This window comes from Hyperolius riggenbachi, chromosome 8 (assembly GCF_040937935.1).
Source record: "Hyperolius riggenbachi isolate aHypRig1 chromosome 8, aHypRig1.pri, whole genome shotgun sequence".
In the NCBI taxonomy this organism is placed as follows: Eukaryota; Metazoa; Chordata; class Amphibia; order Anura; family Hyperoliidae; genus Hyperolius; species Hyperolius riggenbachi.
In genome coordinates this window covers 32,241,702-32,268,702 of record NC_090653.1, presented here as the reverse complement: position 1 = coordinate 32,268,702, position 27,001 = coordinate 32,241,702, and the positions used below count along the sequence as shown (strand labels likewise).

At 47.6% G+C, this 27,001-nt stretch overlaps 1 protein-coding gene across 4 annotated transcripts in view; it reads left to right on the top strand.

The window, feature by feature from the left end:
- PHF1 (PHD finger protein 1) overlaps positions 1–27,001 on the top strand; it is an 85,922-nt gene that overhangs the window by 23,926 nt on the left and 34,995 nt on the right. For all 4 annotated transcript variants that reach the window (XR_011023456.1, XM_068250170.1, XM_068250169.1 and 1 more), the window contains exon 2: positions 20,166–20,357. Coding sequence is in view for 3 of the 4 variants with exons in the window: in XM_068250170.1 (XP_068106271.1) it covers positions 20,184–20,357 (174 nt within the window). In the remaining variant the exon portion in view is untranslated. The remainder of the gene's footprint in view (positions 1–20,165; positions 20,358–27,001) is intronic.

Here is a 27,001-nt window from a genome sequence, read left to right as displayed (position 1 = left end):
GGCTCCAGTCTATGCAGAAGAAGTGCGCTCTTTGTGTATCCAGCAGCTGCTGGAGAGATAGGTAAAGAGCGCACTTCTCTTACGCCAGACTGGCTCCGACTGACGGAAGTGCGGGGACCCAGTACCGGCGCTGCAGAAGACTGAGGACGGCAGCATGGGAGCGATTGGAGCATATGGGGCTGGAGGAAGCCCCAGGTACGTATAAATCTTTTTATTTAAAAGAGCTCTGGCACACATTAAAGAATACCAGTTGCCTGCCTAGCCTGCTGAACCTCTGTCTCTAATACTTTTAGCCATACACCATGAACAAGCATGCAGCATATATTAGCTGCATGCTTGTTTCTGGTGTGATTTAGACACTACTGCAGCCAAATAGATCAGAAGGGCTCCCAGGCAACTGGTATTGTTTAAAAGAAAATAAATATGGCAGCCTTCATATACTTCTCATTTCAGTTGTACTTTAAAGGGATACTGTAGGGGGGTCAGGGGAAAATGAGTTAAACTTACCCGGGGCTTCTAACGGCCCCTCGCAGACATCCTGTGTTGGCACAGCCACTCACCGATGCTCCGACCCCGCCTCCAGTTCACTTCTGGAATTTCAGACTTTAAAGTCTGAAAACCACTGCGCCTGCATTGCCGTGTCCTCGATCCCGCTGATGTCATCAAGAGCGCACAGCGCAGGCCCAGTATGGTCTGTGTCTGCGCAGTACACTCCTGGTGACATCAGCGGGAGCGAGATCACGGGCATGCAGGCGCAGTGGTTTTCTGACTTTAAAGTCAGAAATTCCAGGAGTGAACTGGAGGCGGGGCCGGAGCATCGGTGAGTGGCTGTGCCAACACAGGATGTCTGCGGGGGACCATTAGAAGCCCCGGGTAAGTTCAGCTCATTTTCCCCCGACCCCCCCCCTACAGTATCCCTTTAACCTGCTGGGCGGTCTGGACGAGCTCAGCTCGTCCAGTACCGCCGGAGCCTGCCGCTCAGGCCCTGCTGGGCCGATTTGGCTCAAGTAAAAAGCAGCACACGCAGCCGGCACTTTGCCAGCCGCGTGTGCTGCCTGATCGCCGCCGCTCTGCGGCGATCCGCCGCGAGCAGCGGCGAAAGAGGGTCCCCCAGCCGCCTGAGCCCAGTGTAGCCGGAACAAAAAGTTCCGGCCAGCGCTAAGGGCTGGATCGGAGTCGGCTGACATCAGGACGTCCATGACGTCACTCCGCTCGTCGCTATGGCGATGAGGGAAGCAAAACAAGGAAGGCCGCTCATTGCAGCCTTCCTTGTTTATTCTGGGCGCCGGAGGCGATCGGAAGAACGCCTCCGGAGCGCCCTCTAGTGGGCTTTCATGCAGCCAACTTTCAGTTGGCTGCATGAAATAGTTTTTTTAGCCTCCCTGGCGATCTTATCAGAACGCCAGGCAGGTTAAAGCTCATATATATATGCATTTAGTAGTCAGTAGTTATTGGCTATAAAATAGCAAACCACAGTCATTCCCGTCTAGAAGGCCGAGCAACTCCCAAGAGTTCTGTCCCTGAAAAATGAACGCAGCAACAATAAAACAACGTATATGACGAACGTTCTGGCAAAGCCACTGCTTTCAATGTGTGGTGTTTTTTTTTTTTTTTGGGTGTTCTTTTAAAACATGATGCGGTCTGAGGCTGTGGTCTAGTTTTATTCAAAGAGGAAAAAGCGTTTGCTAATTAAAAAGACCCGGCTCTGATAGCTCCCGTTTGCCATCGACCAGAATAGCAGCCGCTACCCCTGCGGTTCAGGTTATCCGATTCCCCCCGCCTGATAATCCATTAAATGCCTGTGCCGCGCCGGCTATTTTTAGTAATGAGAAATTAAGAGATCAATCTCTGAACGGTGATCGCTTTTTTTCCCGTAATTAATTGTTCTCTATGAGATAGTCCTCACGAGGGATTTTTAATCACTGTGCCGGGCGGATTTACTTCACTTGCTCAATGGAGCGTGATTAAAGCCCTCCAAGACAATCAGCGGTAGACTTAACACTTTGCTCACACGCTACATCAGAATATAAGGGTACAATCCCATCACTTGTAATACTACTAAACTGGAGCTTGTGTGCACTGCAGCATGCTTCCAATTAATATTAGCTTTATTAGGGATTTCTCATCTTCTGTGGCACTGTATAAAGTTAGATACAAACTTAGTCATACTGACTGGCCAAAAAAGTAGAAACACCCTCTAATAACGAATTGGTCCACCTTTTGCTCTGATCACAGCTGATATTCTCCCTGGCATGGACTTTGCAAGATGTTGATCCCATTGTTGAGGCCCATCCTGGCATAATAGCAGCTCTTAAGTTGGGTCAGATTGGATGGTGGCTTTTCTAAGCTTTGAAGCGAGCTTTCCACTTTGTTCCACAAATGCTCAATAGGGTTGAGGTCAGGGAACTGAGTTGGCCATGGAAGCAGGTTAAACACTGATGTTCCTCAAACCGATTTGAGACAGATCGAGCATGGTGTCAAGGGCCCACAACAGGCATCCGGTTTCCTATTTTTCTGTGATCCCAAAGGAATCTTGATGGTATCCTGCTGCCAAAGCCCATCCTTTTGCAAAGTCTTTCTTGTTGTGCGTTGCACTGAATTTAGCTGTAATTTGCCATGTTGTTGGCCTTCTGTTTCTGCGGACTATGCGTGCTACTCGCCTTTCACCTCTCTTGTTCACCAGCCTTTTCTTGACCAGAATAGTCCTTATAGCTTGAAGGTTTTTTTTCGCAACTGCCACTAAACACCCAAGATACTGTTGGGAGAGAGCATCCATAAAAGAGTTGTCAGTTCAGAGATACTAGCCTCAGCTCTTCTTGCACCAATTATCATCCCTTGTTCAAAGCTACTTAAATCTTTCATCTTACCCATTTTGATATTAACTTCCATGATAACTACGTCATCCAAAGTTGAATGTTCCTTATATATGTTACGGCCAGAACCCGAAGTGTGGCCACTTTGCGTTCTGGCCGGCCACTTCGGGTTCTGGCCGGCCAAAGTGCGAACTGGCCGCTGCGCTGCGGCCAATGTGAGGAATGAAATGTTTCCCCTCGCAAGATTAATGTGTTTTTCTGGCCGTCTCTTGCCAAATGTAGCAAAAAGTTAGTTTAGTTAATGATATGAAGCCGGCGGCAATTAGCGGCTAAAGCCGCCGGCTTCAGCTATCTCTCCTCCCCCTGCCTCTCTTTCTCCTATGGGCGCTGCGGGAGGTGTGTGGGGGGGGACACGCGAGTCCCCCCAGAGTCGTTCGTGGCTGCAGGGAAGCAGAGCGGGGAGGCTGCAGACATCGCTTCTGCCAGCACCCGCTCTGCAGGAACGGCAGGATTGCCTGCCGTGCCGCGACGAATGACTCTGGGGGACACATGTTCCCCCCCCCCCCCCCCCCCATCCGGCTGCTAGTATTGGGGAGGAGAGGAGGCAGGGGGGAGGAGAGAGAACGGAAGCCGCCGGGTTCATTTTATTAAATTTTAAAACTTTTTGCAACATTTGGCCAGAGACGGCCAGAAAACACATAAATCTTGCGAGGGGAAACATTCCATTTCTAACATTGGCCGCAGCGCAGCGGCCAGTTCGCACTTTGGCCGGCCAGAACCCGAAGTGGCCGGCCAGAACGCAAAGTGGCCACACTTCGGGTTCTGGCCGTAACATATATAAACAACTCTGCCTTGTTAAGTCGCTGTGTGTCAGTGAACTGGTTTACTTTCAAATGAGGGATGTCTCAGTGTACAACATCAATACTATTATTATTTATATAGCGCCGACATCTTCCGCAGCGCTGTACAAAGTTTATTGTCTTGTCACTTTACTGTCCCTCAGTGGGGCTCACAATCTAACTCCAACCACAGTCATATGTCTATATCATGTAGTGTATGTATTGTAGTCTAGGGCCAATTCAGGTGGAAGCCAATTAACTTATCTGTATGTTTTTGGGATGTGGGAGGAAACTGGAGAACCGGAGGAAACCCACGCAGATACGGGGGGAACATACAAACTCCTTGCAGATGTTCACCTGGCTGGGATTCGAACCAGGGACCCAGCGCTGCAAGGCGAGAGAGCTAACCACTACGCCACCGTGCTGCCCAATATGACAGAAACTAAGAACATTTCCAAGAAATAAGGAAGATGTGGAAAGGGTATAGGGAAGGTACAAGAGGTTAAGCAGTGAGGCCTAGTTCACATTAGAAATCGCCAGTGCAAGCGCTGAGCGCTTTTGTGAGCGCTTTTCCCTGTGTTTTCAGGGCGATTTGCGATTTAAGCTCTTTTCTAAGCACGTTGGTTTGGCAATTTTTGTTGTTGTTCCTGATGACAATCAGGAAGTGAACTCTTTGACCTGGGACTGAATAAATACAATGGCCTCAATTCACTAAGCTTTATGAAACACTTTATCAAACGTTTGACAATTTACCTCATGGGTAAAATATCATTTTGAATTCACTAAGGTGTTATATATTTATCCCATGTTTTATCGATAAAACTCTCAATAGATGTATAACACCTTAGTGAATTCAAAATTATATTTTACCCTTAAGGTAAATTATCAAACGTTTGATAAAGTGTTTGTTAAAGCTTTGTGTATTGAGGCCATTGTATTTATTTTTAAAAGCGCTCACCAAATTGCTTTTCCAAGCTCTTTCCCATTTCCCTATACTTTGTATTGAAGCACAAACGCTCAGGAACTGGTGCAGGAGCCGCGTTTGCGATTGGAAAGAAAGCTCATCGCTCATGTGGGAACACTCCCATTCAGACACATTGCTAAATCGCCAGCGCTTTTAAAAAAGGAAAACCGCTATAGTATGAACAAGCCCTTGTATATTAGGGGGCAGTAAGTTCCTGAATTACCATCTGCAAGAAGCTGAAGACAAAAGGCCACACACCATACAATTTTTTAAATATCTTTTCAATTCAAGAATGGCAATCAATTTTTCTGACTGATTGTAACAATTCAAAAACCTGACCAATGTACCACACACCTGTGTTACATTTTTCCCCAATCATGAATAAAATAATTGAAAGCTCAGAAAAAAATTGATTGGAACTGTACATCAAGTAATTGACACACCCAAAAATTCTTGATAACGTTGGTCTGAAATTTCCAGTGTGTCCAATCTCCAAAAATCGAAAACAAAATGAGAAATTAAATCGGAAAAGCTTTAGTTTTTTCGGGAAAACCGATCGTAATTATCAAATTGGTGAAAAATTGGATCTTTTAATGGGTTAATGGTATGGTGTGTGGCCACCTTAAAGAGACACTTAAGCGAGACTAAATCTCGCTTCAGCTCTCATATATAGCAGGGGCACGTGTGCCCCTGCTAAAACGCCGCTGTCTCGCGGCTAAACGGGGGTCCCTTCACCCCCAACCCACCCCCCACAAAAGTTGGTCGCAAAGTTGGTCGTGGACTTTGCTTCCTGGAGGCAGGGCTAACGGCCGCAGCCCTGCCTATCGCCGCCTCTCCCCCACCCCTCTCAGTGAAGGAAGACTGAGAGGGGCGGGGGGAGAGGCGGAGATACGCGCTGACAGACGCGCGTGGGGCAGGGCTGCGACGGTTAGCCCTGCCCCAATACGGAAGCGCTCCCCCGCATTACGAAGGGGATTTGGGGGGACAGGGACCCCCGTTAAGCCGCGGGATAGCGGCGTTTTAGCAGGGGCACACGTGCCCCTGCTATATATGAGGTCTGAAGCGAGATCTATTCTCGCTTTAGACTCTCTTTAAGTCTTAGATTATATGCTTGCCTGGCCTGGAGAGCTGAAGCAACCAGTTTCACTGCCAGCGCTGCCTCACTGGCCTATTCTCTTGCCTCTGCAGGGGAAGGGGCACTAAACAGCAGGGGCCATATGCAATTCACCTTTTCACCTAGTGTTTTCTCCTAGGAGATAATTTTTCATCTTCGATTTAAAATAACTTTCCAGCACTTTTTAACTAAAAAAGTACCAAAAAGTAAGTGAAATAGGACTATCAAAATAATGTTGAGTATTTTCTTGGTTTTTGGTGGCTTATTCCCGTCTGCTGCCTTATACTGTCAATGTGAGAAATGAAGCTGGCTCCTCGGCTCTGGCTCCTCCTCCTGCCCCCCGCCTATTCAGCCCTGGCTCCCGGGGGACACTGCGTCCCCCCTCAGGGTCATTCGTAGCAGCAGGGAAGCAGAGTGGGAAGGCTACAGAAATTGCTTCTGCCAGCACCCGCTCTGCAGAAAGGAATGGCAGAAATCCAAGCGGGGGGGGGGGGGCACTATAATGAAGGGGGGATGCCAAGACGAACGACTCTGGGGGGATGCGTGTGTCCCCGGCTGCCAGAGCTGAATAGGAGAGAGGCAGGGGGAGAGGCCAGGAGCCGACTTTATTTCTCACATTGAAACAGTAAGTTGGCCGTTGGGAATCCGGAAATCTTAATTCATTTCGCACATTGGCTGAGACGGCCACTTCTAGTTTTGCCCGGCCGGGCTGTAACATATCTATGTGAAGGTAGCTACCATGCTACTGGTTGCCTATGTGTTCATCTTCAGTCCGACTTTACCCACAACTATTCCATGGAAACAGCCCACATCAATGCTGTTAATTGTCTCCTAACAGCTAAAATCCAAAGGCCATTATCCTTTACTTATCCTCACAGGTCTCTTTAGAATCTGATCCTGTAGACCAGGGGTCTCAAACTCGCGGCCCGCGGGCCATTTGCGGCCCTCGATACAATATTTTGTGGCCCTCGCCGGCAAAAGCTTCCTTATAGTTCGCTTCAGTGCTCCCAAGTAATCCGCCGCATCCCCGCTGCTAAACGAGGGCTGCAGAGCCCCCAAATCGCCCGGGGGCCGCCGGCATTTTCTGGAAGGGGCAGAGCTTTCGGCTTTAGCTCTGCCCCTCCTGACGTAAATTGCGGCGCACCGCCGCCTCTGCCTGCCCCTCTCACTCTTCCTTCACAGAGAGGGGCGGGGAGAGGCGGTGATGCGCTGCGATTGACGTCAGTAGGGGCAGAGCTGAAGCTGAAAGCTCTGCCCCTTCCAGGAAATGCCGGCGGATTGCCCCCCGGGCGATTTGGGGGCTCTGCAGCCCTCGTTTTGCGGCGGGGACACGGCGGATTACTTGTAATGGGAGCACTGAAGCAAACTATTAGGTAAAATAGGCAAAATAGTTTGTTTCAGTGTGAATTTGATTTTGAAATAAAAATTAATGAAAGGGATGGTGGGAGGGGGGGGGGGATGGTGGGTGGGCGGAGGTTTGGGTTTAGGCGATATTTTGTGAAATCCTTTATGCGGCCCAGCCTCATCCTGACTTTGCCTCCTGCGGCCCCCAGGTAAATTGAGTTTGAGACCCATGCTGTAGACCATGCTCTGCTTCTCCAGATGCTCTTCGTGTTGAGGGCCTTGCTCTTTCCTGGATTTCATTATGGAAGGTCTCATGGCCCGTACAAATGCTTAAGTACCGTCTCCCAGAGTGATAGTTGCTCATTGTTCTTGGTGACCTTGGCTTGTGGAACAGCCACCATACATCAGGGCAGTTAATAGGCTAAAATGCACCCAGGGCGAGGGTGTAAAAATTGTGCCCCACCCTCCCCCAGCGTAGCCAGTTATAGGTGCCCGCAGTATAGGTAAGCCAGGTCTAGTTGCACTCAGTATAGGTCCCCCCAGTATAGGTAACCAGGTATAGGTAGCCAGGTATAGGTTCCCCCAGTATAGGTAGCCAGGCATAGGTGCCCCAGTATAGTTGCCCCCAGCATAGGCTAGATAGGCAGGTGCCCCCGGTATAAGATAAATAGGTAGGTGCCCCCAGTACAGGTTAGCTAATTGGGTGCCTCTTATATAGGTAGCCAGAATAGTTGCCCCCAGCACAGGTTAGATAGGTAGGTGCCCCCCGGTATAGGTTAGTTAGGTAGGTGCCTCCAATATCGGTAGCCAGTATAGTTGCCACCAGTATATGCTAGGTAGGTAGGTGCCACCAATACAGGTTAGATAAGTAGGTGCCCCCAATATAGGTTAGATAGGTAGCTGCCCCCCAGTATAGGATAGATTAGGTAGGTGCCCCCCAGTATAGGTAGCTGCCCCCCAGTATAGGTTAGATTAAGTAGGTGCCCCCCCAGTATAGGTTAGATAGGTAGCTGCCCCCCAGGAGATGTTAGATAGGTAGCTGCTCTCCAGTATAGGTGAGGTAGGTAGGTAGGTGCCCCCCCATAATGGAGGGGGGAGCCGCATCCGCGGGGAGAGCAGCCCAACCTCTCCCTCCTTTCCTCTCTCCGGGCCGCCCTCCGTTTTCCCCCTCAGAGTGATTGCAACAGGAAGCGCTGTATACAACTCACCTCCCAGCGTTCCAGTCACCGCTCACTTGCCGCTGGACTCCTCGGCATAGATGCTGATAAAAACGCTGCTTCCTGCTAAACAGGAAGCAGCGTGTGTATACTGGCTATGCAGAGCAGGAGTCCAGCGGCAAGTGAGCGGCGATTGGAACAGAGGGAGGTGAGTTGTATACAGCGCTTCCTGCTGCAATCACTCTGCATCTGAGGGAGGAACACGGAGAGCGGCCTGGGGAGAGGAAGGTATGGAGAGGTCGGGCTGCTCTCCCCGCGGATGCGGCTCCCCCCTCCATTACAGCGCCCCCCTCCCTCAGCACTCAGGGCGGCCGCACGGCCCTAGAAACGGGCCTGCATACAGACACGACATGGTTATGGCTGAGCAACCTTCTGCTCTGAACGATAGTGATCTCACGTTGGTTGTTTTGTGATCCAACGCTGCGGATTGCTTTGTCACGTTGTGCTGACGCTAGACATTACTGTGTATATAGCTTCGTAGTGTACAGCGCCTCTCCACACCCTTGTCTGCTGGGGAGCATTGTTCTGGGCCCCCTGCTTTTCTCCATCTCTACACATGTTGTCGGCATTTAAAAAAATTCATTTAAATTTCATGACAATTTACATAGATATCATTCACAAACTTGTCTCATTTTTAAACATAACTTGTTAGGTAGGAGAAAGCTGCGGCCCTTCTCCAGCCCTCATATCATGAAGGATTGCTGAACAGAAAGCCAGTTAGGCTTAGTTTCCACTGTGCCGCCATGTGTCTGCATGACAGCGATGCCAGCGCTTGATGTAATGCACTGGTAGGGAACCTATGGCTCGGGAGCCAGATGTGGCTCTTTGGATGGCTACATGGGGCTCACAGACAAATCAGTAGGGGTTGATTCACAAAGCTACACTGTTTAAGCAGCGCAGCTTAGTGTGGCAGTGCAATTACAATTTTCAAAGTAGGCACGCTACTGCTGTAGCATGCACTACTAATTTACTTGCGCTCCCTCCAAAACGAACAGCTGCTCTAATTGTCCCACTCTTGACCATGTCAGGTCCAGTGACTTTGTAGGGCAAAATCTCTGCACTTCGACTAGCCCAATAGGCTGCCTGTCACTTTACAGGCAGCCTATTTGGCCAAAGTGTGGGGATCTCGTCCTACAAAGTGAATCAACCCCCAAGTCAGCTAGCTAATTGTACAAGCTGTTAGTCAGTATTTCTCCTGTCTGGCTCTCAGGGAAATTGCTGATGTTGCTGTTACCCAAGAGAAGCAGAAGACATGTCTGACACTTCCTCTGCCCGGCGGATCAACTGTATACACCTCACCATGGCAACAGGGGCATGAGCCCTCTGCTGCGCATACGCACTGTCCCAGTTTGAAACATATTGTATGGCTCTCACGGAAATACATTTTAAAATATGTGGCCTTCATGGCTCTCTCAGCCAAAAAGGTTCCTGACCCCTAAAGTAATGCGACAATGCATCTGTATCCTCTTAATTCCATGCACGGCTATAGGGACTTGCATATGAGATGCGATTTTATGCTGCTGACTGTCCGAGCTTGCATGCAAATTTAGAGGCACAGTGTTCTCCCCAGAATTTTTTTCCAGCCGGGTGGCATGAAATAGTAGCCGGGTGGCATGAAAAAGTAGCCGGGTGGGTTGAGATGAAAATGCAGGGCAACTATGCTTACAGCATAGGAGGATGTGAGGAGGTGAGCCAATGACAGCCGGGTGGTCACCAAATCTAGCCGGGTGGAGAACCCGGCTAAAAGAGCCTGGGGAGAACACTGAGGCTGCCTATTGATTTCAAGTAGGCTGCATTTCCCCATCTGAATTTGCATGGGGTGAAACAAACCGAAATTACAGCAGTGAAAACAAACTCCAGTGAAAATAATGTGCTTCATTTTTACAATAATTATTTATAAATGATTTAGTGAGTGTTTGCCCATTGTAAAGTCTTTTCTCTCCCTGATTTACATTCTGACATATCACATGGTGACAGTTTTACTGCTGGCAGGTGATGTCACTGGAAGTAGCTGCTGCTTGCTTTTTTGGCAGTTGGACCCAGCTGTAAACAGCTGTTATTACCGACAATGGCAATGAGGTTCACAGACAGGAAACTGTCCGGGCCATGGGCCTGACATCACACTGTGGGAGGGGTTTCACCACAATATCAGCCATTCAGACCCTCCTGATGATCTTTTTGAGAAAAGGTAAAGATTTCTCGTGGGAAAGGGGGTATCAGCTCCTAATTGGAATGAAGTTCAGTTCTCGGTTAAAGTAGGGATCACTCTTGTGCAGCATTTTGCAGCAGTGTGAAAAAGCATGTAATGATTTTCTATGAAGCCACTGCTTTCAGGAGGCATCTGTGATTCTACATAGCGCTGAAAAGAAGATACACCCTGCTCTACTTTTCCGCACTACGCATGTTATTCCTCATTGAATTCACTGCCTACTGAAAAAAAAATGCATGCATTAAAATGCACAGAAATCACAAATATCATGTGGCAAAATGCTTGTGGGTAATCCTCTGCGGTTCCTGCAGACACACGTGTGATTCCTGCCTTAGGCTTGGTAGGTTGTCCCTGAGCCCCCAGGAAACCAAGAGACAAAGGGAGAAGAGACCGGCAGCCAATAATAAACTGCAAATAACACCTTTCTGGATGAGTGATTGGTGTTATATGCACGTTTTCTGGTTGCTGGGAAAAGCAACCTCTTTGAATACTTGCCAAAGGTTCCCACTTCTGTCCGGGTTGGGGTGTCCACCCCTCTTGCTTTCCAGGAATTTCAGCTCCTCGATGCTTGAAGTTGGCACAAAAACAAACAGACGGGGGAGAGGAACTAAAATGACCACCTTCCAACTAAGGTGTAAATAGATAATCACTGGAGGGAGGAGCTGCTTAAAAGAACACTATCAATTAAAATGACTTTTTAAAACAATACTCTGTCTTAAAGAGACTCTGAAGCGAGTCTAAATTCACTTTTTTAACATGCAGCCATCTAAACAACTATAACCCCAGCTAAAATGCCGCTATCCCGCGGCAAAACGAAGGGTTAAAACCCCCCAAGTCCCTCCTGCAAAATCCACGACTTTCTTGGTCGTGGATTTTGCTCTTCTTGGAGGCAGAGCTATGAGCTGTAGCTCTGCCTCTATGCACGTCAATCGCCGCACGGATCTCCGCCTCTCCCCGTCCCTCTCTGTGAAGGAAGATTGAGAGGGGCGGGGAGAGGCAGCGATCAGCGGGGATTGACACGCTGAGAGGCAGAGCTACAGGGCTAAGCTCTGCCTCTTCAGGAAGTGCTCCTCGGGCACCACAAAGGGGATTTGGGGGGTATTAACCCCTCGTTTTGCCACGGGATAGTGGCGTTTTACCTGGGGTTATAGTTCTTTACATGGCTGCATGTTAAAAAAGTAAATGTAGACTCGCTTCAGAGTCTCTTTAAGGTACACATTACCACTAGTGCTAGGGGCACTTTATTTATTCACCCAGGTATCTCTCTTCCTGCTTTAAAATCATCCTTCATTCCTCACACAGCTCACAAATATACGTTCACTGTGTCACAGCATGCAGGAGAGTCTGAGGAGGAGGCTGATCTCAGAAGGTAACAGGTAGCCTGTTGCTGTAATAAAACTAGCAGTCAGGGAGATATGTATCCACCACTCCTGACTGGCTGCTTGTGATGTTACACTCCTGGCTGCATCTACTTCCTAGGCTGCTATGTGCTGTCCATGCTGGGAAAGAGAGACATACTGATAAAGATCCTGATAAAGTCTTTGTAAACAATCAGAGAAGTGAAGACGATAAACACACATTGCTGGAATCTTAACCCCTTACCACCATCTGAATAATATTCTTTCAGCAAGGTGATTAATGAACTATACACTGAGGAGTTGATAGCAACCCCTCTGTGCAGGAACATGGTCTAGTCCTGCAGAGCCCCACGGATTTTGTATCTGAAACTGATGGGTGATACAGAGGCAGAGCTGTGTGAAGAAAGAAATTGCTCCTAGTGCTTGTGGTAATGTGTGCCCTGACATACAGCATTATTTTTTTTTTAACCGATCGTGGTGCTTTAACCAGTTCAGGACCACAGGCTGTCCCCCGTACAGCGCTGCAATAGATCAAAGTCATTACAGGCTGTTTTTTTTTTTTTTTTCCAACCTGCCAGCCGTGGCTAGGAGGTTGTTTACTCCGTAACTAAGGCGGCTTGTGCGCTTCTCCGCGCACCGGTCTTGATGCTTTTCGTCATCAGGCGGTCCTGGGGCTACCACCTTCCTGACGCCTATCGGCGTTAGGCGGTCGGGATGGGGTTAAGGTATATAAAATATTTTAAAGCCACTAAAAAGTAGAGGAAGAGGTTGGCTTTCCTCTACTGAAGAATGAGTCATAATTGAAAAATATCAATATATTGCATAAAGTTATGACTACGCCTTTCTCAGGTAGGTCCTACTTCTTCAGGCCAATGAAGAATGTGCTGGATGGCTTCAATGATTAAAATTCTTTAGAGGCCGTAACGCAAGAGGCATTATGGGTTATTGGTTTTTGCTCCTACTGTGCTGGTAATGGTAAAATTTGTTCCCTGCGCACGTCAATTTTACCGGAGTTAGTGCATCAGGCCCCGTGTGTCATACAGAACGCTGTGCCCATCAGGAAAAGCCTGATTCACTACAGATGTGGGGCTTCTGGATTCTTCACAAAGGCTGGGGAGCAGAGACAACTTATCCTCCTTGGCGTTATGATTCTTTTTGGATGTTAGTACCTAAAAGCGGTACAATTTTTTCTGCTTTTAGACCCGAAAGAGGCCCATACACTCGATTGGTTGATTGCAAATCGATTGACTGATCGACCGATTTGCAGCCGATATCGATCTATTTCAATCAATCTGGCAGGCTGGAAAATCTAGGTCGATCTGTTGAGATTGCTTAGCATTTTGCATTGGCCCTAATGGAAATCTGATGGCAAAAAAATGCCATCAGATCTATTTTCAATAGATTTCAAACTGAAATCTGTTGGAAATCTGTTCCTAAACACATCAGATAGATCAGAAATCTATCGGATGATCTATCTGCTGCTAATCTAACGAGTGTATGGCCACCTTTAGATACAGAACTTACCTCTCTGGGACCCAGACCAGTGCAGTATTTCTTCCTCCTGTCCTTCAGGGGGTGCTCTATTTCTATGGTGAGATCTCTGTCTGTTGTCACGTGACATACTGTGAACTCGGAGAGATCTGTACCTTGAAGGACATAGAGAAGACTGGATCCTGGGGAGTATTGAATGGCGCACTCTGCATATCCTGCTCGCTGGTCACCCTGACCCAGTCTCAAGGTTCCCGAAAGCAGCATCCTGAGCCTGGGTTGGGAGTAATGATTTACGGGCGAGCGGGTAAGTTACTAACCCTGGCACCCACTGATTCTTTGATAACTTTCACAGAGATTCACATTAAATGTTTTCTATATTACAACTTTGGTCCACTTTAACAATGTCGGCAAACGAGCACGTTGTTCCCTTGCTTACCCTGCTGGCAGAAGCTGCTCCATAGTGCCCTGTGTTGTCATCCCTCCCCCTCTCTGTATTGAACAGAACAGATCTGCATGCTTCTCGTGCTCGAAACCGAGTGATAAAATCCTGATTACTACAGAGGACAGTGGATGTGTTGGTGCACATACCTTTAGTCTGACTACACTGGCTATATGATTGTTTTCATGTGTGTGACTCTAAAGCCAAAGAGTTCAATCCATAAAGTGCTCTGTGATCAAGTGTTGTCTACAGCAGTCCTGAGCCACAGGTCTTGAAACACTACACACCTGCGCGGACTACAACAGTGCACGGGGGTCACGCAAAGTTAGCATCTGTTGCATCCACCTTTTGATGGGGAAAGAACCTCAATTGGAGGTGGGGGGGCGGAGCCAGAGATGACGAAGCGGAGGCACCAGGATTCGATTCATTTCGGGCATTGGCCCCAGTGGCACGGCCACTTCTAGATTTGACCGGTCAGAACCCGAAGTGGCCAAACTTCAGGTTCTGGCCGTAATATATACAACAGACATTAAAGTTAACAGTTGAAACAACTAACATGAAAAACATGTTTTAGCCCCATAAAAGTCAAAGTTTTAAAATGTAGTCCAGGGTGTGGGGCAGCGCTGCCCAGGGAAACTAGGAATTAGTGTAAATGGCTAAGAGTCGTGCTGTTCAAGGGACTAGAGTGCTGCAGTAGGACAGACCTAGCAGAGGGGCATCTGTGTTGGCGGTTCTCAAGCTGGGGCACCAGTTGCCAAGCTTTTCCCGTTGCGTTCTATTGGGAATGGAGTTCAGCAGGGTGACTGCTTGGAGGAAGAGGGTACTCCTGCGCCTGGAGGGGATGGTTCTGTAACGGTGATCCGAAGGGAGGAGCTCGAAGGAGCGACTCTCGGGGTGGGAAGGGTCTTGGAAGATCCTGGTGGCCCTCAACTTCATTCTGGCCTTGTGGAGGAGGTGGTGGGGTGAACCGATGATCTTCTCCACAGCGCTGATAACTCTTTGGAGTTTGTTCCTGTCGCTAGCGGTTGGGCCTGCATATCAGGCAATGAGAGAGGAACAAAGGATGCTTACCTAAGAAGAGGACCTCCTGGAGACCACTGTTGCTGCCTGAGACCCCCTTTATGATCCCGACCAAAATCCAGTTCATGTATGAGTGTGGCTGTACTGGGCCTGTACGAAATGGGTGCACCTGTGTAGAATCAAAGAGTCATTGGCGTACTGCTCAGAAGCGATGATATTCGCGCAGGCGCACTACAACTGCACTCGTGCATGAAGAGGAGTGTGGCCACCTAACACGTTCAATAAACTCTTGTTGGATATGTCCCAGGGGTCTGTGCGCTGCAACAGTGGGGGGCCAGGAGGATCTTAGAAGCCTCTAGAGTATTTAGAGCTTTCCCTCTTATGCCTGGTACACACATTAAGATTTTCTGGCAGATTAACTGCCAGATCGATTAGTTCCAACATTGTCAATCAATTTTCTGATCGATTTTCCATAGAAGTGAACGAAAAATCGATTGGAAATCAGATCGGACATGCTGGAAATGCAGTAAATCTGCCAGAAAATCTTAACGTGTGTATCTAGCATTAGGTGTGTACCTAGTGTTAGAATTTAACACTAGGTGATTTTTTTTCTTCGTTACGTTTTTTCTTCGTTACGTGGACACTTAAACGCGAAAACTCAAATGGTGCTTGGAAAGAAGCCAGCAGCTCCATTTTTCCTCCCAAGAATTGGAATACTGCATTCAATGTGAATAACCCCAATGATTAAAGGGAACCCGAGGTGAGAGGGATATGGAGGCTGCCATATTTGTTTTCTTTTAAACAATTGCCTGCCTACCCTACTGATCCTCTGCCTCTAATACCTAGCCATAGACCCTGAGGGCCCGTTTCCACTATTGCGCTGCGGAATCGCCGGCGAATCACCGCAGGAAAATCGCATGCGGGTGCGATTCCGCATGCGTTTTTTGCCGCGATTTCGCATGCGATTTTGCATAGGTTAGGGTGGTGCGATTTTAACCATGTCACTGCCTGTGTGAATTAACATGGGTACCTACGCGAAATCGCTTGCGAATTCGCGGCAAAAAACACATGGGGAAAACGCATGCGATTTCCCTATTAAATACATTGCGTGTGATTCGCCTGCATTCCACACGCAGGCAAATTCTGAGGGCTGTGCCATGCAGAAAAATCCTGCACAGAAAAACGCACAGCAAAACTGACAAGTGGAAACAGGCCCATCCACTTGTATTGGCTGTGCGAATCTGCATGCGGGCAACGCATGCGGATTCGCGATAGTGGAAACGGGCCCTTAACAAGCATGCAGCAGATCAGGTCCTCTGACTCAGCTGACTCAGGTTTTACTGGATTAGCCATATGCTTGTTCCAGGGTTTTGACTTTGGCACTAGTTATCTCAGAAGATCAACAGGGCAGCCAGGCAACTGGCATTGTTTACAAAGAAACAAATATGGCAGCCTCCATATTCTTCTCACCTCGGTTTTCCCTTTAACATGACTGGTCACTGCAGTGCAGACGGGTCCTGTATACTGTAGCCTGTTTTTTATTTTCTGCTGACTTTAAATGGCATCGGCATCAAGATGAGATTTGCATAAGCGATGTGCCCGGTTTTCAGGACACACAAAATACTAATTGCAGCCAGCAGAAGATCCGCACAGATGCCTCGTGGTCTGCCATTCAGAGAGTAAGTGCCTCATTTGTGCCCGCTGGAGTGCAGTCAGATTATTAAGTGTGTAATTAAATGGGAGGCGGATCCTCCTTCCTTGGCTGGTCTCCAGCTCAGACCGTCTTCCATATTTCTCTGTCTCCGGCCGGCTGTCCAGATTCCCCGACACTCCGAGCCTCTCTCTCTCTAGTTCTTCTCCAAGGCGTCTTTGGCTGGCCTCGTTGTTGTATCTCGGCGGCTTCTGTGGTCTGTTGGTCTCTTGTTTGCAATAAATCTTCAATGTTGTTTTCTTCCGAAAGCAAACATTTACTTAACCGCTTCTGGACCGCGCTAATTGAAATCTATGCCCTGTTTGGGACCTGATATTCCTGCCATGGCTCAGATCTCAACTAGCCGCATGCTAGCTCTGATTTTGCCGCTCTCTCCTGTTGCTGAAGTCCACTTGTCCTGCCGTCGCTATGCCAGCAGAGCTTTGTGAGTCGGTCAGGAGCCAGTTTGATTGGCTTCTGACCCTGTGAATATTGTGAGCCAATCTTTTTGGTTCACATTGATCACAGGGTCAGGAGACAATGAAATTGACTTCTGACTGGCTCACAGAGCTCTGCTGTCATAGCGATGGCAGGGCGAGTGGGCATTAGCGAAGGGTGTATGGCCACAGCGGCGATTCCATGTGTCGGGACGTTGGTAAGCCCTATTTTTGGTACAAGCAGTTACTGGTCCTTAACTGGTCCTTAAAGGGAACCTTAACTGAACGGGGGGTAAAGAGTTTCACTTACCTAGGGCTATTACCAGCCCCCTGCAGCAGTCCTGTGCCCTCGGAGCCGCTCTGGAATCCTCCGGTCCCCCGCTGTCACTTAGTTTAGTTTTTGACGACTCACCAGTCGGCCGACCGCCATGCGTATTATTGGACACATTCCTTACTGCAATTAGCGCTGTTGCGGACAGCAACGCATACAAAAATACACGTTGCCACATATCTACGCGTGCGGAATGCGGCAACACGTATTTTTGTACGCGTTGCGGTCCGCAACAGCGCTAATTGCAGTAGGGAATGCATCCAATAATACGCATGGCGGCCGGCCGACTGGTGAGTCGTCAAAAGCGAAACTAAGTGACAGCGGGGGACCGGAGATTTCCAGAGCGGCTCCGAGGGCACAGGACTGCTGCAGGGGGCTGGTAATAGCCCCAGGTAAGTGAAACTCTTTACCCCCCATTCAGTTAAGGTTCCCTTTAACCTCTTCCCGACCACATAACGCCGATCGGCATCAGGAAGGTGGCAGCCCCAGAACCGCGTAACACCAAAAGGCGTCAAGTCCTGGGGGGTTTGCAGGGGATGGCGTGCTCTCCGTCATCAGTCTACCAGCGGTGATCGCCTACTATGTACACTGTACAGAGGCTCCAATCGTGATCCCCTCTCATAGTTTCCCAGAATGCTTGGATGGGGGGGGGGGAGGGGTGGTATTTTGCATAGCTAAGCAGCCTAGGCTATGTTCCAGTGGGAGGGCAGGGTTACATACCAATTTGCAGCAATATATAGATAGAGGAAGTGTTTCTGATGATAATTGGCCATAAAAGAGGGTATCTTGAATTATTTACTACACTCTACTGTATGTCATTACAGTGCCTCTTTCATTTATAAATGATTTTGCCATTGTTTGCCCACAGTAAAAATCTTTCCTCTCCCTGATTTACATCTGCTGTCCCCCCTCCCTGGGCACAGACCTCCGAAAGATTGCCAACAACGGATTGTTAGCAGTCTTAAGGTCGTGCACCTCCTCTGGCATCATTGCGGTGGTGCATGCTTAGTAAGCAGGAGCTGCTCAACTCCGTGCTACTACCCATGCGCGGCTGTGCTTGTCACAGAAGAGGAATGCGCCCCAGATATGCGGGTGGTCTGCGCTCATCAAGGGGGATTTGCAGAACACAGAGGGAAGCCTTAGTAGAATCCTGAGTCTTCCCTTACTGCAGCTATGTATCCCTTTCAGAACCTGAGCTTCGGCTCACGTTCTCTTTGAATTGATCACAGGTGGCGACACCCTTACTTTTGGCATGGTGCCTAACTGCAGAATGTTTGTTGTGTGTTCCAAAGTGAGCAGAAACAACACCTGCTCTCCCGGGATGCCCAGAAATAGACCTATGAGAAGCAAGCATTGTGTGCCATTAATAGAGTTCTCCCAGAATCATCTTCTGAGTCTTAACTGCTGTTTGTGCCTGTATGAGAGTTCTCCCACAATCGTCTTCTGAGTCTTAGCTGCTCGTTGTGCCTTTATGAGAGTTCTCTCAGAATCTTCTTCCGAGTCTTAGCTGCTCTTTGTGCCTTTATGAGTTCCCCAGAATCTTCTTCTGAGTCTTAGCTGCTCTTTGTGTCTTTATGAGAGTTCTCCCAGAATCATCTTCTGAGTCTTAAGGGGCCCATACACCTAACGATTTTCCCGCCGATATATACAGCAGATTCGATCACTGTGATCGAATCTGCTGTTAAATTGTTGCACAAACGCAAACGATTGATTTCTGTCCGAAATCAATCGTTCCCGTCGTTTCCCGTTGAGCCGTCCGTGCGGAAGATTTTTCTCGATCGCCGGCGGGTCGGGAGTGCGTCTATAGTGGCGTTCGAATGCCCGACGGCCAACGCAATACATTACCTGCTCCGGCCGGCGCGAGTCCCCGCTGTCACCGATGTCTTCTTCTCCGCTGGGTTCCGGTCCGGCTGGCTTCACCTCCTGTCCCGGCAGGAAGTTTAAACAGTAGAGCGCCCTCTACTGTTTAAACTTCCCCGGACAGAAAGAAGTGAAGCCAGCCGGACCGGAATGCGGAACCCAGTGGAGAGGAAGAGATCGGTGACAGCGGGGACTCGCGCCGGCCGGAGCAGGTAATGTATGCGGGGGGGGGGGGGGGGGGCGGCAGCACCACCACAGATTGTGATCGGTTTCATGCTGTTTGCAGTAAAGGCAGCCATACAATCCCTCTATGAGAGTTTATGAGAATTCTCCCAGAATCTTCTGCGTCTTAGCTGCTCTTTGTGCCTTTATGAGAATTCTTCCAGAATCTTCTTCTGAGTCTTAGCTGCTCTTTGTGCCTTTATGAGAATTCTTCCAGAATCTTCTTCTGAGTCTTAGCTGCTCTTTGTGCCATTATTAGAGTTCTCCCAGAATCTTTTTTCTGAGTCTTAGCTGCTCTTTGTGCATTTATGAGTCCTACCAGAATCTTCTTCCGAGTCTTAGCTGCACTTTGTGCCTTTATGAGAGTTCTCCCAGAATCTTCTTCTGAGTCTTAGCTGCTCGTTGTGCCTTTATGAGTTCTCCCAGAATCTTCTTCTGCGTCTTAGCTGCTCTTTGTGCTTTTATGAGTTCTCCCAGAATCTTCTTCTGAGTCTTAGCTGCTCTTTGTGCTTTTATGAGTTCTCCCAGAATTATCTTCTGAGACTCTTTGTGCCTTTATGAGTTCTCCAAGAATCTTCTTCTGAGTCTTAGCTGCTCTTTGTGCCTTTATGAGTTCCCAGAATCTTCTTCTGAGTCTTAGCTGCTCTTTGTGCCTTTATGAGTTCCCCAGAATCTTCTTCTGAGTCTTAGCTGCTCTTTGTGCTTTTATGAGAGTTGTCCCAGAATCATCTCTGTGTTAGCTGCTTTTTGTGCCATTATTAGAGTTCTCCCAGAATCCTCTTCTGTATCTTAGCTACCCTCTTCTCTTTCTCCACAGGTTCTTCTTTAAAATGTGATGGAGGGAAGGGAGACCCCGACCCGCTCCAGCCGTACCACTCCCACCAGCCCACGGGTAAACCCTGCTCTGGTGAAAAGACCCCGCTTCCAAACACTGGCTCGCTTCTGGGAAGGCCAAGACGTCCTGGCCCGGTGGACGGACGGACTGCTCTATCTGGGCATCATCAAGAAGGTAGGGACGAGTCATCCATGGTGACAAATGTAGAAAGTGCACAATTTCTACCACAACATGGCAAGAAAGCTTTGGACATTTTTAGGATGAGCTGTAAGACTGGCTTTTTGATTTCTTTGCATAACTTCCTAGGGCAATCTTCAGTTCATTCACTTAAGGTACCCATACATAACTCAATTTTGCCATGAGCGGTTAAGGGATGTACTGTATTGGGCTAATCTAAAATTCTCTGTTGGAGGTGCCCTAATAATTCTAATAACAGGTTGGTTTATCTAGGAGTGTATGGATCTTACCTCCTTATGGACAAACCACAACGGTAAGTGTACTTTTTATTCATGTACATAAAACAGACAACGCGTTTCACAGGTGCTGGCCTTCTTCCTCAGGTCAATATAAAGTGCCTTAACAGCAGTACAACATGGACATAAGCGCCTCTCTAGTGTAGAGCTTTTCAACCTGTGGTATGCGTACCACCGGTGGTACTTTGCCTGCTACTTAATTTCTCACCTGCCGCTTTTCCTGGTCCCGTACTGCTTCCATAAAGTTCGGCTCTCCCTCTCATGCTCCTTGCTGTGCTGCCCAGTGACATACTTCAGACCTCAGATCAGTGATGAAGAGACAGCCAGGTGAACGATGCACAGTGACGGCACGTATACAGGAAGTGACATCACTGCTCACTTCCTGTATTTGAAGTCTATGCACCATCACTGTGCACATTTTACATAACTGTAGGTGGGCAATCTAATTTTAATCCTTTTCCCCACCAATGCCTCCTGCTTTTCCCCTCCTATGTGCCCCCCTTTTCTTAAAGTGTGCCTATAAGAGGAAAAAAAAAGTGCCCATGGAGGGTACTTGGGTGGGGAAGCCTCTGGATCCTAAAGAGGCTTCCTCCTCAGTAGAGGGGATCCAACCCTGGAACCCCCCAATAATCACCTTGTCGTGTGCGCGCATGCACAGTAGTTGCTGCCCGCTTGGGCTTCGGAGGAAACAGCCGAGCCCAATTGGGTCTACTGCGCAGGCACACTAGTGGTACTTGAAAAATTTCAAGCAATAAAAGTGGTACAGTTGGTGGAAAGGTTGAAAAGCCCTGCTCTAGTGGATGAATTAAAAGTACACTTACCGTTGCGGTTTGTCCAGTAAGGAGGTAAGATCCATACACTCCTAGATATACCAACCTGCTATTAGAATTATTAAGGCGCCTCCCAACAGAGTATTTTAGATTAGCCTAACCCTTCGGGGTCTGACATTGCAAGCACTAGTGTATGCAATAAAAATTCAAGGAGCCTGCCCAGCTGACCTGGAATACCGAGCGGAGACGGATAATTTTCCGTAGGCCTGAATGGTGGTTGCAGATTGTTGCAACCTACCTATGTGAGTATATCTCTTATATTGTTAAATACCAACTCTTACAAACGATACTGCACCATTGGGCTCCTGGTCTCTCTCATATAGATACTTGGAGGCGACTTCAACCATCAAGAATCACACCAGTCCTTCTATTGTATTGGGCAATCAACAACAGTGTGGTCAATCGACTATTGGCAAGTGAGATCCTATGCAGTGTTCCTTCACTAGTCGATCTGAACGATGTTGTACCTCCTTGCTCTGACCCCAAAAATCTATTCTTAGTCAATCGAAATCATGTGAACATTAGCTGATACGGTCGACTGATATTTGTCATCCTGCCCGACCAAGTAAATTATCGGCCAATTTCAATCAAAAGAGCGGAATGGAACATAATCAATTCCTCCTGCACCCCCCCCCCACACACACACACACTTACACAATCTGATTAAATAATTGAATCAAATGGTTGATCGAGCAGGAAAATCAAGTGATGTATGGGCCCCTTTAGGGCTAAAGCTTGTCCAGTGTAATCAGGATAGTGACTAATGCCCTCCTTCTCCTTTGCTCCTCTTTTTTTCCACTACTTCCTAGTTCTGTGTGTCATGTGATGCAGAGTAACCAATGACACAGCATGAGAGTCGCAGAGACTCCACACTTGTGTGAGAAGAGTAAACAGCAGATCTCAAGAGCTTGCAATCAGCTGCTGGATGGGCTCTGGTTCTGCTGAAATGTACACCCTAGTAGAGATGGTCAATGAAATGAGATAGATTAGAGTTGTTGTACATTTTATTTTAATTTTATGCAAATATGTGTAACCTTGAATAGGAACAATCAGAGATCTTAAAGGGAAACTAGGGGAAAAAAAAGTGCCCAGAGATGGGAACTCCTCTCTTCAGAGGGAGCCTCTGCGGTTTCCAAAGGCTTTCACCGTCCTCCTCCACTAGGCAATTGCAGCGCTTCATCATGCAAAACACCGTTGACAAGGCCTTGCTGCAGGGTTACGTACAGTGGAGGAAATAATTATTTGATGCCTCACTGATTTTTTAAGTTAGTCCAATGACAAAGAAATGAAAAGTCTCAGAACAGTATCATTTCAATGGTAGGTTTATTTTAACAGTGGCAGATAGCACATCAAAAGGAAAATCGAAAAAATAACCTTAACCTTCCTGGCGGTAAGCCCGAGCTGAGCTCGGGCTATGCCGCGCAGGAAGATATCTCAGCCCCTGATGGAGCGATTTGCTCCATTTAAAATGCTGTACGCGCAGCTAGCACTTTGCTAGCCGCGCGTACAGCTTGATCGCCGCCGCTCTGCGGCGATCGCCCGTACGCAGCGGCGCAAGAGGGGCCCCCCCCGCCAGAGCCCTGCGCTGCCCGGACCAATGAGTTCCGGGCAGCGCTATGGGCTGGATCGGAGGTGTCTGACGTCAGGACGTCGGCTGACGTCCATGACGTCATTCCGATCGTCGCCATGGCGACAGGAGAAGCCAAACAGGGGAGCGCGTTATATACGCGTTCCCCTGTTTGCTATTGATGCCGGCGACGATCGCACTAGAGGGACACATGCGCCCTCTAGTGGTGTTTCATGTAGCTACCACTCTGGTAGCTTTACATGAAACACAAAAAAAAAAATTAAAAAAAAAAGGATTTTTGCCATTTTGGCAAAAAAAATTAACCGCCAGGAGGGTTAAATAAAAGATAGCAACTGATTTGCATTTCATTGAGTGAAATAAGTTTTTAAACCCTCTAACAATAAAAGACTTAATACTTAGTGGAAAAACCCTTGTTTGCAAGCACAGAGGTCAAATGTTTCTTGTAATTGATGACCAAGTTTGCACATATTTTAGGAGGAATGTTGGTCCACTCCTCTTTGCAGATCATCTCTAAATCCCTAAGGTTTCGAGGCTGTCTCTGTGCAACTCTGAGCTTGAGCTCCCTCCATAGGTTTTCTATTGGATTAAGGTCTGGAGACTGACTAGGCCACTCCATGACCTTAATGTGCTTCTTCTTGAGCCACTCCTTTGTTGCCTTCGCTGTATGTTTTGGGTCATTGTCGTACTGGAACACCCATTCACGACCCATTTTCAGTTTCCTGGCAGAGGGAAGGAGGTTGTCGTTCAGGATTTCACAATACATGGCTCCGTCCATTTTCCCGTTAATGCGATTAAGTTGTCCTGTGCCCTTAGCAGAAAAACACCCCCAAAGCAAAATGTTTCCACCCCCATGCTTGACGGTGGGGACGGTGTTTTGGGGGTCATAGGCAGCATTTTTCTTCCTCCAAACACAGCGAGTTGAGTTAATGCCAAAGAGCTCTATTTTGGTCTCATCAGACCACAGCACCTTCTCCCAGTCACTCACAGAATCATTCAGGTGTTCATTGGCAAACTTCAGACGGGCCTGCACATGTGCCTTCTTAAGCAGGGGGACCTTGCGAGCCCTGCAGGATTTTAATCCATTGCGGTGTAATGTGTTTCCAATGGTTTTCTTGGTGACTGTGGTCCCTGCTAATTTGAGGTTATTCACTAACTCCTCCCGTGTAGTTCTAGGATGCTTTTTTACCTTTCTCAGAACCATTGACTCCCCACGAGGTGAGATCTTGCGTGGAGCCCCAGAGCGAGGTCGATTGATGGTCATTTTGTGCTCCTTCCATTTTTGAACAATCGCACCAACAGTTGTCACCTTCTCTCCCAGCTTCTTGCTAATGGTTTTGTAGCCCATTCCAGCCTTGTGCAGGTCTACAATTTTGTCTCTGACATCCTTGGACAGCTCTTTGGTCTTTCCCATGTTGGAGAGTTTGGAGTCTGCTTGATTGATTGATTGATTCTGTGGACAGGTGTCTTTTATACAGGTGACTAGTTAAGACAGGTGTCCTTAATGAGGGTGACTAATTGAGTAGAAGTGTCTAACCACTCTGTGGGAGCCAGAACTCTTAATGGTTGGTAGGGGTTCAAAAACTTATTTCACTCAATGAAATGCAAATCAGTTGCTATCTTTTATTTAAGGTTATTTTTTCGATTTTCCTTTTGATGTGCTATCTGCCACTGTTAAAATAAACCTACCATTGAAATGATACTGATCTGAGACTTTTCATTTATTTGTCATTGGACAAACTTACAAAATCAGTGAGGGGTCAAATAATTATTTCCTCCACTGTAGCCACAGTGCTGCCACACGACTTTGATCTTCAGGATCTCAGCGCTGGTCCAGCCTGATGGAGGAAGACAGAGGAAGCTTCTTGAGAGCTTCTCTGAGGACAGTCAGTGAAATGACTATGTAGTGCTGCAGAAGATTTCAGTGCTATATAAATACATAATAATAATATGGTAGGACATTAGACTATGACTATAGTCGGATTACACTGTGAGCTCCTCTGAGGACAGTCAGTGACATGTCTGCATTCTGTAAAGTGCGGCAGAAGATAGCATTGCTATATAAAGACATAATAATATGGTAGGGCATTAGACTATGAACTTGGTGGTAGGATTAGATTGTGATCTCCTCTGAGGACAGTCAGTGACATGATTATGTACTCTGTAAAGTGCTGCAGACGATGTCAGTGTTATATATCTACATAATATAATATATGATAGGACATTAGACTACTACTATGGTAGGATTGGATTGTGAGTTCCTTTGAGGACAGTCAGTGATAGGACTGTGTACTATGTAAAGTGCAGCAGAACATGTCACTGCTATATACAGTAAATACATGATAATAATAATAATACGGTAGGACATTAGACTATGACTATGGTAGGGATTAGAGTGTGAGCACCTCTGAGGACAGTCAGTGACATGACTAGGTACTCTGTAATGTGCTGCAGAAGATGTCAGTGCTATATAAATAGATAATAATAATATGGTAGGACATTAGACTATGACTATGGTAGGATTGTGAGCTTCTCTGAGGACAGTCAGTGACATGACTATGTACTCTGTACAGTGCTGCAGAAGATGTCACTGCTATATACAGTAAATACATGATAATAATAATACGGTAGGACATTAGACTATGACTATGGTAGGGATTAGAGTGTGAGCACCTCTGAGGACAGTCAGTGAAATGACTATGTACTCTGTAAAGTGCTGCAGAAGATGTCAGCGCTATATGAATACATAATTATAATATGGTAGGACATTAGATTATGACTATGGTAGGCATTGGAGTGTGAGCTTCTCTGAGGACAGTCAGTGACATGACTATGTACTATGTAAAGTGCTGCAGCAGATGTCAGTGCTATATACATTTATGAAGTTAAAACTGTTGTTTCTGCATGATGTAGTGTAGATTTAAGACGTTAGAAACAATTGAAATGGATGGTCTTAATGTAATTTGTTCAAATTACCGATATTGTATGTGAATTTGATTGCCTTTTGGGTGCTTTCAATTACAGAAACAATTCAATGAAATATGATAAAATTTCCAGGTAGATGGGCAGCAGGCAGAAACACACACAATCAGCTTCTTTGTACGTTCGTCAATGGTAAGGTCACCTGTTGACATGGTAACCAGCACTTAATGAATAGGCCCCACAGAAACCGCCCATGGGCTGATCCATTGAAAAGAATCCTGTTGTGGAAGGAATGTGGAGGCTGACAACTTTATTTATTTAAAATAATGCCAATGGCCTAATAGCCTGGCTGTGGTATTGATTTCTTGCCTTTAGTAGTGTCTGAGTCACACATAGGGAACGAGCATTATCTTGCCTTCATTATCTCCCACGTTATAGGTGACCACACACAGGCAAATGGCCACCGGATTACACACATGGCATTTCACCACCCAGGCTTTATGGTGCAGGGTGAGTCACCAAACAAATTTTAGGCGGTATTAATTGCGATTCCCCCACTGCATGTAACAACTCGGAGTGAGACGTAATTTGGGGTCCGGCAATCATCGGATCCTCGAATTACCCTTTCGCAGCCATAGACATAATAATATTAGTCTTAAGCCACGTTCACATAGCAGACGGTCCATGTTCATCACACACATAAATTGTCAAACTTGAAGTTTAAATTTGTGGTGAGGTGAGTAGGGGTCGGGTGACCAGGGGATGGCACAACAGCCGTTTTGCGCTGGTGTGGAGCTTGCTCACGTGCTCGTGTTTAGGGTAACAGCAGCGCGGGCAGGCTTCCGAGGTGAACCTCGTTGGCCCCGCCTACCACGTCTGCCATTGGCCCAGAGTGCTGATGCAACAAGGGTTGGAGGTGAAGGGGCGGGGACTCGCGGCTCAGCGGTGAGATAGAGCAGTCAGTGTTACCCTGAACACGAGCACGTGAGCAAGCGACACACCGGCAAA